This window comes from Mytilus californianus, unplaced genomic scaffold (assembly GCF_021869535.1).
Source record: "Mytilus californianus isolate M0D057914Y unplaced genomic scaffold, xbMytCali1.0.p SCAF_11, whole genome shotgun sequence".
NCBI classification, from domain to species: domain Eukaryota; kingdom Metazoa; phylum Mollusca; class Bivalvia; order Mytilida; family Mytilidae; genus Mytilus; species Mytilus californianus.
In genome coordinates, this window is record NW_026262593.1 from 33,858,404 (window position 1) to 33,874,117 (window position 15,714).

The following is a 15,714-nucleotide window of genomic DNA, read 5'->3' on the forward strand; positions in this document are numbered from 1 at the left end:
GTTATTTTTATCAATGAAACAAAAGGTATAAAGTGTTAGTTTTTCCATGTCTTACTTTTTCACAAAATTTTCTTGATACTTTATAATATTAAAATAGCTCATTCTTCGGAAATTTTTAGAACTTTTACAGATTAAGTGTTTTCATTCTGTGATAAAGTCCTTATTTTGAAGACAAAGCATTTCAATTTTCAATTATATTTTACGCACGTTACCACGAGACCACCAGGGTGATTTGAATATAGTTAAAACTTCAGAAGACACTTGTAAGTGAGATAAAATGTTTTTGAAGTATTACACATTTTGTAATATGATATTAAATGATACTGCGTCAAAATTTAAAGATATTCATATTTGTATTCATTTTCTTAATTTATATTTTGACAGTATGGTATAAGCGGCCCTTTATGGTATGCTGCGGGTGCTACTATCCAAATTCTCCTGTTTTCAATTATTTCCGCTCAACTGAAAATACGAGCACCAGGTGCAAAGACATTTTTACAAGTGATCAGAGCCCGATTTGACAAGAAAACACATATCACATTCTGTGTATTTGGATTATTGACCAATTTAATTGTGACTGCTATGTTGATGTTGGGTAAGTTTGATATCATATATACTTTACCTACGATTATTACAAAAGTTAAAAATGTGATATGATTGTCGATGAGACAACTTTCCACCAAAGGCTAGAGGTTTCTGACTTGGGACAACTTTAATAACGTATCCAGATGGTGTCACAATGATTTGATAGAAATAAGGCTTAGCCTATATACAAACACCAATATAAACTGAGTATATTAAAGTTGCTCTGTGGGATGCTGCGATTAATGAATTTGTCCTATTTATAATAGGATTTTTTGTGTAAGTACTAACACAATTTATGTTTAGCTCTCTTGAAATGGATAAATACCAAGGAGTCATATGTAGCACCATTTGTATGTCATCATTTATATATATATCAATATTCATTATGGGAGGATATGTTATCAAACCCAAAGATATCACAACAATTTCATATAGACGTCAAGACAAATAAATTGATACTGCTGTGGTCAAATTAATAAATATAAACAAGTACATAGAACAATGGAATTTTAATTTGTGATGTTACAATCTTTTCAATGTTCTCTCATTTTATAATTATTCAGGAGGCGCAGCTGTATTGACTAGTCTTGTTAAAGGATTAAATGTAGAATTTGCCACAGTGTTAGTAGTTGCAGTGATAGGAACCTATACATTTATTGGTGGACTAGGAGCTACATTTTATGTCTCGTATTTTAATACAGCATTGATATACATAATAATGTTGATAATCATGCAGAAAGTCTACAATGATCCGGATAACAGCAGTAATCCTTTAGGTATCGGTCGAAATTTTGCTTTTAATTTCATTACAAAGTAAATAAACCACAAACAATGACACGATTCAAGTCTTCAGACAAAGTAAATAATACACAAACAATGACAAGATTCCCGTCTTCAGACAAAGTAAATAAACCACAAACAATAACAAGATTCCCGTCTTCAGACAAAGTAAATAAACCACAAACAATGACAAGATTCCCGTCTTCAGACAAAGTAAATAAACCACAATCAATGACAAGATTCCAGTCTTCAGACAAAGTAAATAAACCACAAACAATAACAAGATTCCCGTCTTCAGACAAAGTAAATAAACCACAAACAATGACAAGATTCCAGTCTTCAGACAAAGTAAATAAACCACAAACAATAACAAGATTCCAGTCTTCAGACAAAGTAAATAAACCACAAACAATGACAAGAATCCCGTCTTCAGACAAAGTAAATAAACCACAAACAATGACAAGATTCCCGTCTTCAGACAAAGTAAATAAACCACAAACAATGACAAGATTCCCGTCTTCAGACAAAGTAAATAAACCACAACCAATGACAAGATTCCCGTCTTCAGACAAAGTAAATAAACCACAACCAATGACAAGAATCCCGTCTTCAGACAAAGTAAATAAACCACAAACAATGACAAGAATCCCGTCTTCAGACAAAGTAAATAAACCACAACCAATGACAAGATTCCCGTCTTCAGACAAAGTAAATAAACCACAAACAATGACAAGATTCCCGTCTTCAGACAAATAAATAAACCACAAACAATGACAAGATTCCCGTCTTCAGACAAAGTAAAAAAACCACAAACAATGACAAGATTCCAGTCTTCAGTCAAAGTAAATAAACCACAACCAATGACAAGATTCCCGTTTTCAGACAAAGTAAATAAACCACAAACAATGACAAGATTCCCGTCTTCAGACAAAGTAAATAAACCACAAACAATGACAAGATTCCCGTCTTCAGACAAAGTAAATAAACCACAAACAATGACAAGATTCCCGTCTTCAGACAAAGTAAATAAACCACAACCAATAACAAGATTCCCGTCTTCAGACAAAGTAAATAAACCACAAACAATGACAAGATTCCCGTCTTCAGACAAAGTAAATAAACCACAAACAATGACAAGAATCCAGTCTTCAGACAAAGTAAATAAACCACAAACAATGACAAGAATCCCGTCTTCAGACAAAGTAATAAAACCCTTTCATTCAGCACAGGTCATAATTTATACCTCTCAGATATTGCACTGTACTGTACGGGTTAATGTCTTGATAAAAAGAACATCTTGCCTTTTGTCGATGTTTGCATGTACCCAATAATATTGCAAGGTTGAAACAAACCTCTTGGAAAATTCATGATTCAATCGATTTATGTTCAATAGTAGCTTCTTCGTGCCACTGTACTATTTAGTATACCCATTTATGGGAAACAAAATAATAATATAAGGAGATCTGGGGTATATGTCATTGAGAAAACAACCCAACAATAAAAAACGTCCAAAAAAGTATCTAGAGGGCAACATACAGTCTTCTACAAAATATAGGTGTTCATAAAATATTTGTTGATGATAGAAGTTTTTATTTTTGAGCTATATGACATAAGCATAACCATTTCAATTAATTTTAAGCTTTTACAACATCATATATATTCAGATACCACACATTTCCGTACCTTTACTTTGTTCAATTTCTAAGTTTGCAAATTAAACACTACACATGACTCTCTTCCTTGGGTTACTGTTAAAGTAGAGAAAATACTACTGGCAAATATTACTACCTTTGATAAATTCACCATGAATATTTTGATATAATAGATACTTTTAAAAAGAAAATCATTTTTCTTGCTGAAACAGACATTTGGTATATTAACTGGCTTTAAAAGACAGGCGAAAGATACCAAAGGGACATTCAAACTCATTAGTAGAAAATAAACTGACAAAGCCATGGCTAAAAAAAGAAAAAAGACAAACAGACAAACAATACTACACAAAACACAACATAGAAAACTAAAGATTGAGCAACACGAACCCCACCAAAAACGGGGGGTGATCTCAGGTGCTCCGGAAGAGTAAACGAATAATTGACCACGTTCATTAAGCAATCTGTCAGTTTGTGTGAATTAAAGTTTGTAAAGGGTACAACATTTTATATGTTTGGTCTATTCTATTTAACATTTCAATTAATTCGTTTTTAGAGGTAAATGCATGTCACACAAGTAACAATTCCATTTGATTTAGGAAGCAAAGACATAATTTATCAGTTTGTTGGCTGTAGTGAAGGACCAGCGGAAAACCTAGATAAAAGTTATCTGACAATTATGTCGAAACAGGGGCTCATGTTCGGTCTCATCAATATTGTAGGTAAGTTTGTTTTGGAAATGTAACAAAAAATGGTGATGTTATTATAATATGACTGCGTGCCATTCGTGTAAATACAAAGACAAAATATAATGTTCCTGACACTGGACAAAATCTTCAAAATCTTTATTTCAATCAACGGCGTGAGAAAAGGTTTACACAAAAAAAAAACATTCTGTTAAGATAAGTTCAGGAAAAGAGCTGAAATGCAAGTTTATAATATCGATATAACAAACAACAAATAGAGGTACAAGTGAATCAAAACAAGAAATACCATACCGACGAACTTTCTATTTAAACCAAATTATTTAACAGTTGATAGTTCTTTAAACTGATATTGATGATTGCACTTCCGTTAAGATATCATCGCGCATGAACAGTGCAGAAAAAACATGAATTTTACTATTCTGAAAGTGCTTAATAAATGCTTTAAATATGCTTATATCAATCGTTAGAATGCCTTGATTTAAAACCATATCAAATTATATATAAATGTGATATATTAATCCATGGTTGATTAATGTGTCCATGATGGAAGTGCTTTTAGGTGAAAGAATGTCGTTCTATAGAAAGATAAGCGGTGTCAGCATCTTTTACCTTTATACTACGAAAGAAATATATTGCTATATATATATATTATATTCAGATTCGTATATCAAAAGGAAAATGATATCCAGGAACTCTTTCATTTTAGGAAATTTTGGAACAGTATTTGTCGATCAGTCATACTGGCAAAGTTCAGTAGCTGCAAAACCTAAGGAAGGTGTGTTCGGTTTTCTGCTCGGTGGTATCTGTTGGTTTGCAATACCTTTTGCATTTGCATCTACTACTGGTTTAGGATATATTGCTTTAAGTGCTCAGCAAGACTCTCCGTTGTTAGATGACGCTAGTATAGATGCAGGTATATTAGTAATCGAAAATAGAAATCCGGGAACTTACACGTACACTAAAGTCCTTTAATCATCACCAAAACAAATAATATCGAATTGCCAGCATAATAACTGTCTTGGAGTAGATAAAGTGTTTTGAGTATTGAATACTTATAATACGTGTATCTTTATATTCATCTGAATCGAATTCATTACTGGTGGATTGAGTAATGCTTTGGAAATTGGTAGTCAATCTTGATCAGAGCTCATGATTTAAAATGAAAATATACAATTTTACACATTTACAAGTTTCGCTTACGAACGCCCTATGTATGCATCTATCTTTGACCCTTTAAAAGATGTCACTATGAATGTAAAACCTTAAAGGCACTTCGTATTCGAAGAGTACTTTGAGAGGAAATTAGAAAAAAGTGTTTAAGATATGCCGTTGAAATCTACGGAATAGTTACAATGTTATCTTTCCGCCAGACAAATATCATAACCCTATAGAATACATGACAATGCAACTAATTATTAGAAATAAAATAAACTTCCTCGTAAGTTAAAGTTCCTTGTATATTTGATCATAATCGTTCTGATATCATTTTAACGACGACTACATGTTCATACAATAAAAAGAATGCAAATATTTTTGGACGCATAAATCGCATAATACTTAATCACCTTAGCATTGTTTAGGTCTAATTCCACCCTTGATTGCACAGAAGTTGTTAGGAAGACCGGGGGAATTCCTTATATGTGTGATGTTACTGATGGCTGTTACATCAACTGGATCAGCTGAGGTTATGGCTGTGACATCCATACTTGTCTATGATGTTTATCAAGTTTACTTAAAGGTAATACAGAATTTCATCGATCAAAAATGATTATTTTAACATTGTTAATATTAGTCACATGTGTATGATTTTTTTCTCTTATTTTATTAGACTATTCAATAAAGTTTGGTCAGATCTTAATAGACATAAGAAGATGAGAGTACTCGCAGTTACTGAAAGCTAGTTAAAAGCCAAAAACAATTAATAATAAAAACTCATGCATCAGAGAATAAAATCAACCAAAACACATCCCAGGGATTTAGTGTTTTAACGTCATGGACAGTCAAAGAAGACTTGACCTGTACAATGCCAAAGTAAAAGTATCGACATGCAGTAGGATAGTTAGGAGTTAACCTGTTAATAAATATGTATAATGTAATATATAGATAGACTTAAACCAACTTTGTGAAATTTTTCAATTTTTACCCTTAACTTTTTCAGCCGCAAATATTCATTCGCATATTAAAATAAAATTTATTTAGATGTATTTATTTTTGTTTTGATTCTAGTACTAACACATGACTCTATAAAATATTTTTTATTGCAATTATGAATACAGTAGTTAGTGAATTTGGTCCGTTTAAAGACCTGACTCAGGCAAACAGACTTATGCTTTCTTTATAGATTATTGAACAGATATATCATGTTAAGGAGGGGTATTTGCGAAAAATACCAGTCGAGAGAATGTTAAATTTCGCGAGCCGTAAGGCGAGGGAAATTCATTCTCAAGACTGGTATTTTTCTTAAATACCCCTCAAGAACATGCTATATCTGTTTAATTACACCGAATGTTAACGTTCAAAAACGCGTTGATGATCGTGACGTTACAAGCGTCCAGTCGGATAGAGTATTTTTTGGCAAATACCACGGCAGAGAGGGTAAAAAAGGCATATCCTTTTTGCATATACCCCGGCGGCGTTAAAAAATGAACGATATTCATTTGATAACAGTAAATTGGTGAAAAATACACTGGCTATCAACCAATCAAAACCCAGGATTCTTACATAAGGTGTAATTAATTGGAAAATACTTAATTTAGAAACAAAAAAAAAGATTTTCCCACAAAGCGAAAACATATCGTAGATATTACTTTATTAGTTAATAATAAACGACAAAGAAAACAAATCTCACATTCACGTTCATTGGTCTCTGGAGTATATTTGTTTAATTAGCAATCATAACAGATCTCCTTAATTCATACTCATAAGTAATTTCTGTATAGTTTACGATGAATTTAAGTCGTAAATATCATGTATCCGATTTGACCTTTGCATGAAAAACAGATCGGGCTTGATTTAATTTGTTGTAATATTTTTTTATTTCATTTTTTATTTTTTTAGTAGAATAAATTCTTTTTCTTGTCTCTCATAAAATTTACTACTCTACAAACCAATTTACCGTTACAATGGTTTCCCAGTGTAAACATAAACTGAATCAGATAAGAATGCTTTGTACATGTAACAATGAATAATTGAACATCATTTAACGTCTTGGATTGCTGGTGACATTTTTGAAGATTAAATTGTACGTTTAAGAATAAACATGAAGAAGAGTTGAAAGTTAAAATATCAACATCTTACATTGATATTCGGGGGGGGGGGGGGGGGGGGGGGTATTAATCTGTATGTTTCCAACCCTCAAACGGTTAAGCTTATCAAAGACCGTCATATTGAAGAACACAAAGGATTTGGTGTATCATTCCATGACACAAAATCGCTACGCACATACCAAAAAAACAAAAGGAGCAGAGCTTCAATTGATAATCTTTAGTTTCATGACAACATACCTTTGACATACATAAACACAAACAACTATACCTCTGCTGGTTAAACAGTTAGTCCCCGACGGTATCACCAGCCCCGTAGCCAGTATTTCGGTACTGGCATGAAAATACGGATATTGTTTGAATAAAGCTTGCTGTTATAAAAAAATTCGAAATTATTTTAAACCAAGGAATACGTCTCCCTCATGCAAAGCTCTGATTCCTTGTCCTGATTTAGATATAATTTAGGTCCTTTTTGGTTTGATCCGCTCTTTAACATTTGTATTAGATTTTGGATATTCAAATATTTTTGCTTCGAGCATCACTAAAGAGACATTAATTGTCGAAATGCGCATCTAGTGCATTAACATTGGTACCGTTTATGCTGATATTTCATCTCACTGAAAGTCCAAGGTGACTCATAGCACAGGGTTGAAAGGATTTCTCTGCTACTTCTATGCATTTACGAACACAGCTGTAATGGTATCATCAACAATGAAAATAACGCTTTATTAATTGTTTTGTCTGAAACACTTTTCTGGGTTTATATTCATTGGGAACGCTCAAACCAAAATCAGACGAAAGCCAAGGATGTATAAATACTTGAATATTTGAAGAGCTTTATGAGGGTCTGGCTGGGGTTTACAGAATAGACAACAATGTGCAAAAAATGCAGAATAAAATGGCTAAAAAAATAAAGAATAGAGAAAAATAGGCAAAAAGAAATAAAGAATAGAGAATAATTGGATGCTAAATTTAAACAATAGAAAATAATGAGCAAAATGTATGAAGTATAGAGAAAATGGCTAAAAAAATTTAAAGAATACTGAATTAAAGGACCCCCATCTTGACCCTCCTATATGATCAGATAGGACATAAAGATAATAGCCAATATAAAAATAAGAAGATGTGACAAGATCGCCAATGAGACAACTATACACCAGAGACCAAATGACGTAGATGTTAAATCCACCTAAAGTAAACTTTCCCTCCTTAGTTTCTTAATAATTTTAACATTATCAACTGAGAATTTAGGACATATATATTATAAATCATGCCAGTACCAAATTACTTACAACTAAGCTGATGAGACTCTAACTGACTAGATATCCACTAGTAGCTATCTCAACAATATTAACTAAGCAAATGCAGAAAAATGCAGAAGTATAAGAACAAACATCTTAAATACGAGAAACATTTTGATACATTTTTGACAGAAATATCGATGATCCAGTGAGTAAGGTATATTGTAATGATTTCACATACACACAGTTGTGAAAACAAGTCTCCCATTGATGTGACTACGACATTGTGGGATCTTATACAAAATTCTTCTAATTGTTTCAAGTTAATACATTAACTAAAATACGATAATATCCAAGATTAGTTTCTGCTACTAATATCAGTTTAAGTAATGTAATAATATTTACCCTTTCATATATGTAATTCGGCTCTGCACTGTGGTCATATAAATGTAATTCTCATGAATATGCATGAAATTATTTATTTTGTAAAAATATTTCCTTTCTCCATTTGAACTGTACACGTATACCTAACAACAAAATTATTTTCATTTACCTGTGTTTAAAGTAATTGCAAATGGCTGATATTTCTGTTTAAGCATATTGTTTTTCTTAAATTTTTTAACATTTTACAGCGGCATAACATGTTACTTTAATTATTCTTCCCTTAGTTTATTTATTTTGTATTTACATTGTATCATAGATCAAATTTATTTGTTCAGTGTATGTTCACTGGTGTTAAAATGTCTTTTGATTGAGTTAAGCCATTTCAATTGATATTTTATAGTGTGTCTTTCAATGTTGTGATGTTACACTATTGTTTCAGATAAGGGTGACGGTTTGGTACCATTAAAACGTTTAAACCCGCTACAATTGTTTGCACCTATCCTAAGTCAGGAATCTGATGTTCAGTAGTTGTCGTTTGTTGATGTGGTTCATAAGTGTATCTCGTTTCTCGTTTTTTATATAGATTAGACCGTTGGTTTTCCCGTTTGAATAGTTTTACACTAGTAATTTTTTGGGCCCTTTATAGCTTGTTGTTCGGTGTGAGCCAAGGTTCCGTGTTGAAGACCGTAATTTGACCTATAATGGTTTACTTTTATAAATTTTGACTTGGATGGAGAGTTGTCTTATTGGCACTCATGCCACATCTTCTTATATCTATGAAATATTTCCTACTGGACGTTGAGCTGATAACAATCAAATAATTTTTAGTATAAAAAAAAGACCAATTTCATCGGCACATCTTTACAACTTAATGAACAGTAACGGTTCCCTGCATGATTTTGTTAACTATACTAGGGTGTTTTTAGGTTGCATTTTCTCCGAATAAGTCTGGTGCATATTGCTTCCTCCCCCCAAAAAAGAAATAATTATATGTATAAGAACAGGTTAAATCATCATGCTTATCTTGTTTTAGGATAGAGTATGGTAAATGCAGTTTATCTAATTGCATTTAATGACATTCTAGATTACTGTGGATACAGTTCTTTTCGTTGGTACCAATTTTTATGGATTGAAGAAAAACTAGTATTTCTGTGGATATTTTATTTTAAAGATGTGCCAAAGTTTGCATACAAGCCTATAGCAGGTTTATACTTCGTTGAACACTTATTTATAAATGTAAGAATAAAACATGATAAATGCAGGGTATTGAATTTCATTTAAGTACATAATGGTGTTCACATTGTTTCTAATTCCATATATAGACATTCTTCTTAATTTTTGCAGCCATTTAGAATGGTATTAGATTCTAACACCTGTATTCTATGTGGAAAGGCCAGAGGTCGATTAGCAGTTCTTCGGGATAAATGCAAATGTGAAAGCATGACTGATTGCATTGCATGCAAAAACGATGATAAGTATGTATATGTTTGTTTCATATTTTATTTCTAAATAAACATTGCAAATAATTGAAGATCAATTTGATATTCCGAATTGCATGAAAAGCAGCCTTTGATATCATTTTCATATATTTTGCACAGTTTTTTTTTTTTAATCTGGTCAAATATAGATATGCAAATACATCAAACTTGGAAGCTAATATACCAAGGTTTCCAAGTGATGAAGTTAAAGTTGAAGACCCATTGGTGGCCTTCGGCTGTAGTCTGCTCTATGATTGGGTTGTTGTCTTTTTGACACATTCCCCATTTCCATTCTCAATTTTATAAAAGTCATCCCTTCGAAAATTTTACGGTCGGCACCACAAGTTGGTGGACCGACATATCTGTTTCACAGATGACGACGGATATGAGTTTGATTATCCCTTTGATACTTGGTCTCTTGAATTTAGTCGTTTTTATGCCCCGTCTACGATAGTAAGGATACACTGTGTTGTCTTGTCCGTCTGTTCGTTCGTCCGTACGTTTGTCCCGCATCAAGTTAAAAGTGTTCGTCACATTAACTTGAAACCTACTAAAAATATTCATTTTGATTTAAAAATATTTAAGCTTGTTTCGAGCCAAAATACGATTTCACAGTTTACTGAACATATAAATATTATTCAATTTGAAACGCATGTTTATTATCATGTGAAGTTTTTTCAATTATGTGCCAGATTACGGTTGTGACCCCGATTTCCACCATTATGTTGTCATGTTGACACATATTATTATGTATTTTCTGAAACGAATAAATATTATTCAGAAAAAAATATTGACAGTTGATGACATTTTTAAGTCAGTTAGTTCACTTTTAATCACAGATTTGAATAAGTTAATAGAATAAAAAAAAACTGCGGAGTCATTTGTATTTAGAGTCATTAATTCGCTGCGTGCTGTTATACACTGAAAGGCTGCATATATTTTTTTATTTCCTCATATTTGACTTCAATTGTCATTCAAATCGAGTGAATTTACCATTGTTCTAGTACGAATGCAATATAATCAATAAGAAACATGTATGTATACTGGATAAATTGTAAATTCCATGCAGTACAGACGTTCTTGTTACAAGGCATTCGTATATATTTCAAATAAGCCTAAATAAAAAATTGACAAAGCAAGAAGGTGGATTTTAATCAAAGGACAAAATGCAATATTTAAACGGTGATTTAAGTTTTTAAATAGTATGGGGTAACACTGTTACTGGGATATTATTCAGCATATGTCCTTGACCTCAGAATTTTAATGACCTGTATAGTGTATAAACCATCTCACTAAGCTAATTATAACTAGCCGTGTATGTGTGTGTGTGTATATATATATATATATATATATATTAACCTCTTTCAGGTCATGTACGGACAGCTAAACCTCTCGCTTGTATGACAGTCGCATCAAACTCCATTACATGTTATACAAATGTAATAAAAATCACATATTAATTGCGTGAAAAAATGGTTTGTCATAATGAATGGAGAATACCCCGAAAATCAAAGATATTTGAAAGTGTAAATATCATGAAGTTAACTGTCATATGTGGGTTTGAAAAAGCATTATGGTTGTCGTCCCTTTCCATATAACATGCATTGAATTCATATACCAAATAATGTTTTTCATCGATCATTTCTATTAGTTTTAAGTGTTGATACAAATTATTCTATCATTGTGCTTTACGTATTTATCATTAATCAAATTATATTTCAGAGAGATAAGCATGTGCAAAAGAACAATAAAACCACAGTTTATGTGCAAAACACATGGTAATTTTAGAATATATGTAGACTACCTTTTAAGACTAAAGAACTGGTGCCTGATGTGGACGGTCTTGTGTATTATACCTCTAACGGTACTTCTCAAAATTTTAACGGTATGTATTCACAAATATGTTTATGTGCGCAAAATATATAAAAGCTATGTATAAATGGCCAATTTAGGTAATAGGCGCAAATTTCTACATGTAACATCACAAGTGACCTTTCTGTATCATAGTGTCCAGATTATATCTATAATATTCACAAAATTTCTAAAAACTTGTATAAGTTTACCTTTTTTACAATTTAGGGACAACATAATGTCTCTTCTCATGCCTCCTCCTTTTCGGGGGTACTGCATTGCATTGATTTCCATAGTCTCATTTAGACCTTTTATGAGCTTAAAATAATAATTTGTAGAGCACAATATTCCAATCAAAAGTTTGAGGAAAAACAATCTGGATGTCCTTTTTCACTAATATGTGAGCTATTCTGTATGAGCCTGTCCCAAGTCAGGAGCCTGTAATTCGGTGGTTGTCGTTTGTTGCTGTATTTCATATTTGTTTTTCGTTTATTGTTTTGTACACAAATTTGGCCGTTAGTTTTCTCGTTTGAGGGGCCTTTTAAAGCTTACTATGTACACAAATTGTAGTATAGGTTTTGCTCATTGTTGAAGGCCGTACGATGACCTATAGTTGTTAACGTCTATGTCATTTGGCCTCTGCTGGAGAGTTGTCTCATTGGCAATCATGTTTCCTTATTTTTATAGAAAAAAATAGCAACCCAACTACACAAAACGAATCACAGTAAAGACATCTACAAGCCAACAGTTAGTCTTAAATAATTGAAAAGTGTCGATAACTTATATCAAGATCAAAACCTTGAGTCTTAACAAGTTAGGAATAAATTTAACAATGGCCATCCAAAATAATTTTTATCATCAACACGAATTAGTTTAACAAAAATACAAATGTTGAAACAACCCACAGACAACAACTTAAGATGTTACAGACTTTAAATAGTTACATGTGGCAAGTTTAGTTTTTATTAAACATTCGACTCTACCTTTTTCACTTTGCAAATATCTCATAGCACTGGAATGGTAAAATAAAATTAGTTAACAAAAAGCATTAAGCTTTGACCATCCAAAAACAAGTAATACAATACAAAATGATAAAAATTATAAATAACAATAACAAAAAGCACTTCTGTGTTGAACTGAATTATAATTGATATGGTCATAATTATGAATTAACTGTTTATAAAAAAAAATCCGAAATACTAAGGATTATCTACCCCTTGAATATATTACCTTATTTGTATTTGACAAAACCTTTCGGAATTTTGGGTCCTCAATGCTCTTCAACTTCGAACTTTATTTAGCCTTTTTCATTTTTTTGATTCGAGTGTCACTGATGATGTCTTTTGTAGACTCAATGCGCGTCGGGTGTACACAATTTAAATGCAGGTATCTATGATGAGTTTAATTAGTTTGTATCACGGAATGCTCAATCTTACTGAGAACAAACTGAAATTACTTGAATTCATATGTCCATATAAGGATTATACCTTCTTACACTCTAATAATCACCACTATTCTTCGAAGTAGATTTAATACAATAGCATCATAAATCGTACAGAAAAACACAATTTTGTGTAACACACAATGTTGATATATGTGTATTTGAACACAGAAAAGAAAATATAGAAGTTTTTAGCCATGCATATGAAAAGTTTTAATGCCTGTAATTAAAGAGGAAACATTTAATGAATAATTGTAAAACGTGTTTGCTCTATGGTCGATATTACTATTTAAAAGCCAAGCATGACATACCACCTACGTTGAATTCTTGGAGTAGAACCATATTTCACCAATAAATCGTAAAGAAATTAGTTATGAATTATTAGTTATTAATAACGCAATTAGACGGATAATTACAAATGGAAAAGAAAATTTCGTCCCATTTTTTAAATCTTTTTGTATCAATATAATAAGGAATGACTTCTTTTAACTTAGAGTAAAATACGTTTGATACTTTTCAGCGACATGTATTTAGAAAATAAATGCTTTTTAGAGAGCATCATATAGCTAAAAAAATATTTCAAAAGACTTTTATAAGAGAAACAATTTATAGAAAAGAATAATAATTTCACATTCACATTCAATACCCATCATTTTTAGAGAATTTTTAACTTAATTAAAAAATAATATCATTTTACTTTCACTGTCTTATAGAATAAGCAACATATCTATGATGACGCTCCACCAATATTTGGTAGCTTGTCCTGTTTAAATAGTATGAATATACAGCGGGAGGTTTGGCTAGCCACAAAACCAGTTTCAACCTACCATTTTTTTCTTAAAATGTCATGTACCAAGTCAGGAAAATGGCCATTGTTATATTATAGTTCGTTTCTGTGTGTGTTACATTTCTATGTTGTGTTTCTGTTGTGCCGTAGTTCTCCTCTATTTAATGTGTTTCCCTCAGTTTTAGTTTGTAACCCGGATTTGTTTTTTCTCAATCGATTAATGAATTTCGAACAGCGGTATACTACTGTTGCCTTTATTAATGGCTATACGGTTCTATTGAATTTCCTAAATACTTTTTGTTCCAGGTCAGTCTCTCCTGGTTGTACCTTTTCATGGGTATTTTGATTGGATCAGCTGTGATACCTATTATTCTGTGTATGTTTTGGGAGAAACTTACGGGACCTGGTATGATAGCTGGGGGTATAAGTGGTACAGTGGCGGCTTTGATAGCATGGTTATCAGTTGCATCATTATATAGCGGTGGACTATCCAACTTTATTCATAACACAGGTATATATCTTAATATCATTGCTGTTAATTTCACAGTTTCAGTACGAAGTACAATATCAAAGAACATTCGTAAAATATTATTCTTATTAAATTTTGATAGCATTGAATTTAATTTTCCCCAAACGAAGGAAAGAATTTTGATATGATGTAATTGAACTACTTTAGTATATATATATGGAAATATAACTTAATACTGTAAATTCAGAAATTATTGCATGCATTTATTATTACGATTTTAGAAAACTGAACAAAAATGCAAGCTAAATTCAGGAAAATTTCACATATATATATGTATCAGAAATGCGAGTTCGTAGTATTGCGATACTCTTTCAGTCGCATTATTCGCATGAATAAAAACCTCGCAATAATTTCTTAATTTATGGTATTCATTTTTCTACAGGAAAGGAGCTACCAATGTTGATAGGAAATATAACATCTATTTGTGTCGGTGGTACGATGTGTGTTCTGGTAAGCTGTTTTCAATCACATAAGAAAGGGTCAGGAATGTACAATGAAACTTGGGAGCTGACCAGAGATATTGACAGTCCACTGAGTCCTTGGACCGAGCTTTACGCTACGTAAGATTATAATATAATCAATAGAAAACAAAGGATATGGGGTATCCATCCATGACACGAAATCAGCACATGCACAACAAAAAACACACAAAAAGCAAAGGAACATGTTTTTGTATCTAATGTGTGTTTTATAAGAATTCATGCAAATTGTTGTTTAGTACAACATGAACGGAATTATGTTAATATTACCTTATGTAAATAAATTAGAAAGTTTTATGCTTTATTAAGAGGGGCTTCTAATTGTTACTTTGCAGTCATGTTTAATGTATGGGATAATCTGTTTAATTGTCTCCACGAAAGTCGCAGAGTGCGAGACAAAGGGATGTTTTATTGACAGTCCACTGAGTCCTTGGACCGAGCTTTACGCTACGTAAGATTATAATATAGTCAATAGAAAACAAAGGATATGGGGTATCCATCCATGACACGAAATCAGCACATGCACAACAAAAAACACAC

The 15,714-nt window shown here is 32.0% G+C and overlaps 1 protein-coding gene across 1 annotated transcript in view; it reads left to right on the top strand.

The window, feature by feature from the left end:
* LOC127720877 (uncharacterized) overlaps nucleotides 1-15,714 on the top strand; it is a 61,728-nt gene that overhangs the window by 37,753 nt on the left and 8,261 nt on the right. The window contains exons 3-11 of the mRNA XM_052227621.1: nucleotides 385-595; nucleotides 1,149-1,361; nucleotides 3,614-3,736; nucleotides 4,428-4,634; nucleotides 5,302-5,459; nucleotides 9,954-10,084; nucleotides 11,810-11,972; nucleotides 14,473-14,677; nucleotides 15,078-15,255. Of these exons, the coding sequence (XP_052083581.1) occupies nucleotides 385-595; nucleotides 1,149-1,361; nucleotides 3,614-3,736; nucleotides 4,428-4,634; nucleotides 5,302-5,459; nucleotides 9,954-10,084; nucleotides 11,810-11,972; nucleotides 14,473-14,677; nucleotides 15,078-15,255 (1,589 nt within the window). The remainder of the gene's footprint in view (nucleotides 1-384; nucleotides 596-1,148; nucleotides 1,362-3,613; nucleotides 3,737-4,427; nucleotides 4,635-5,301; nucleotides 5,460-9,953; nucleotides 10,085-11,809; nucleotides 11,973-14,472; nucleotides 14,678-15,077; nucleotides 15,256-15,714) is intronic.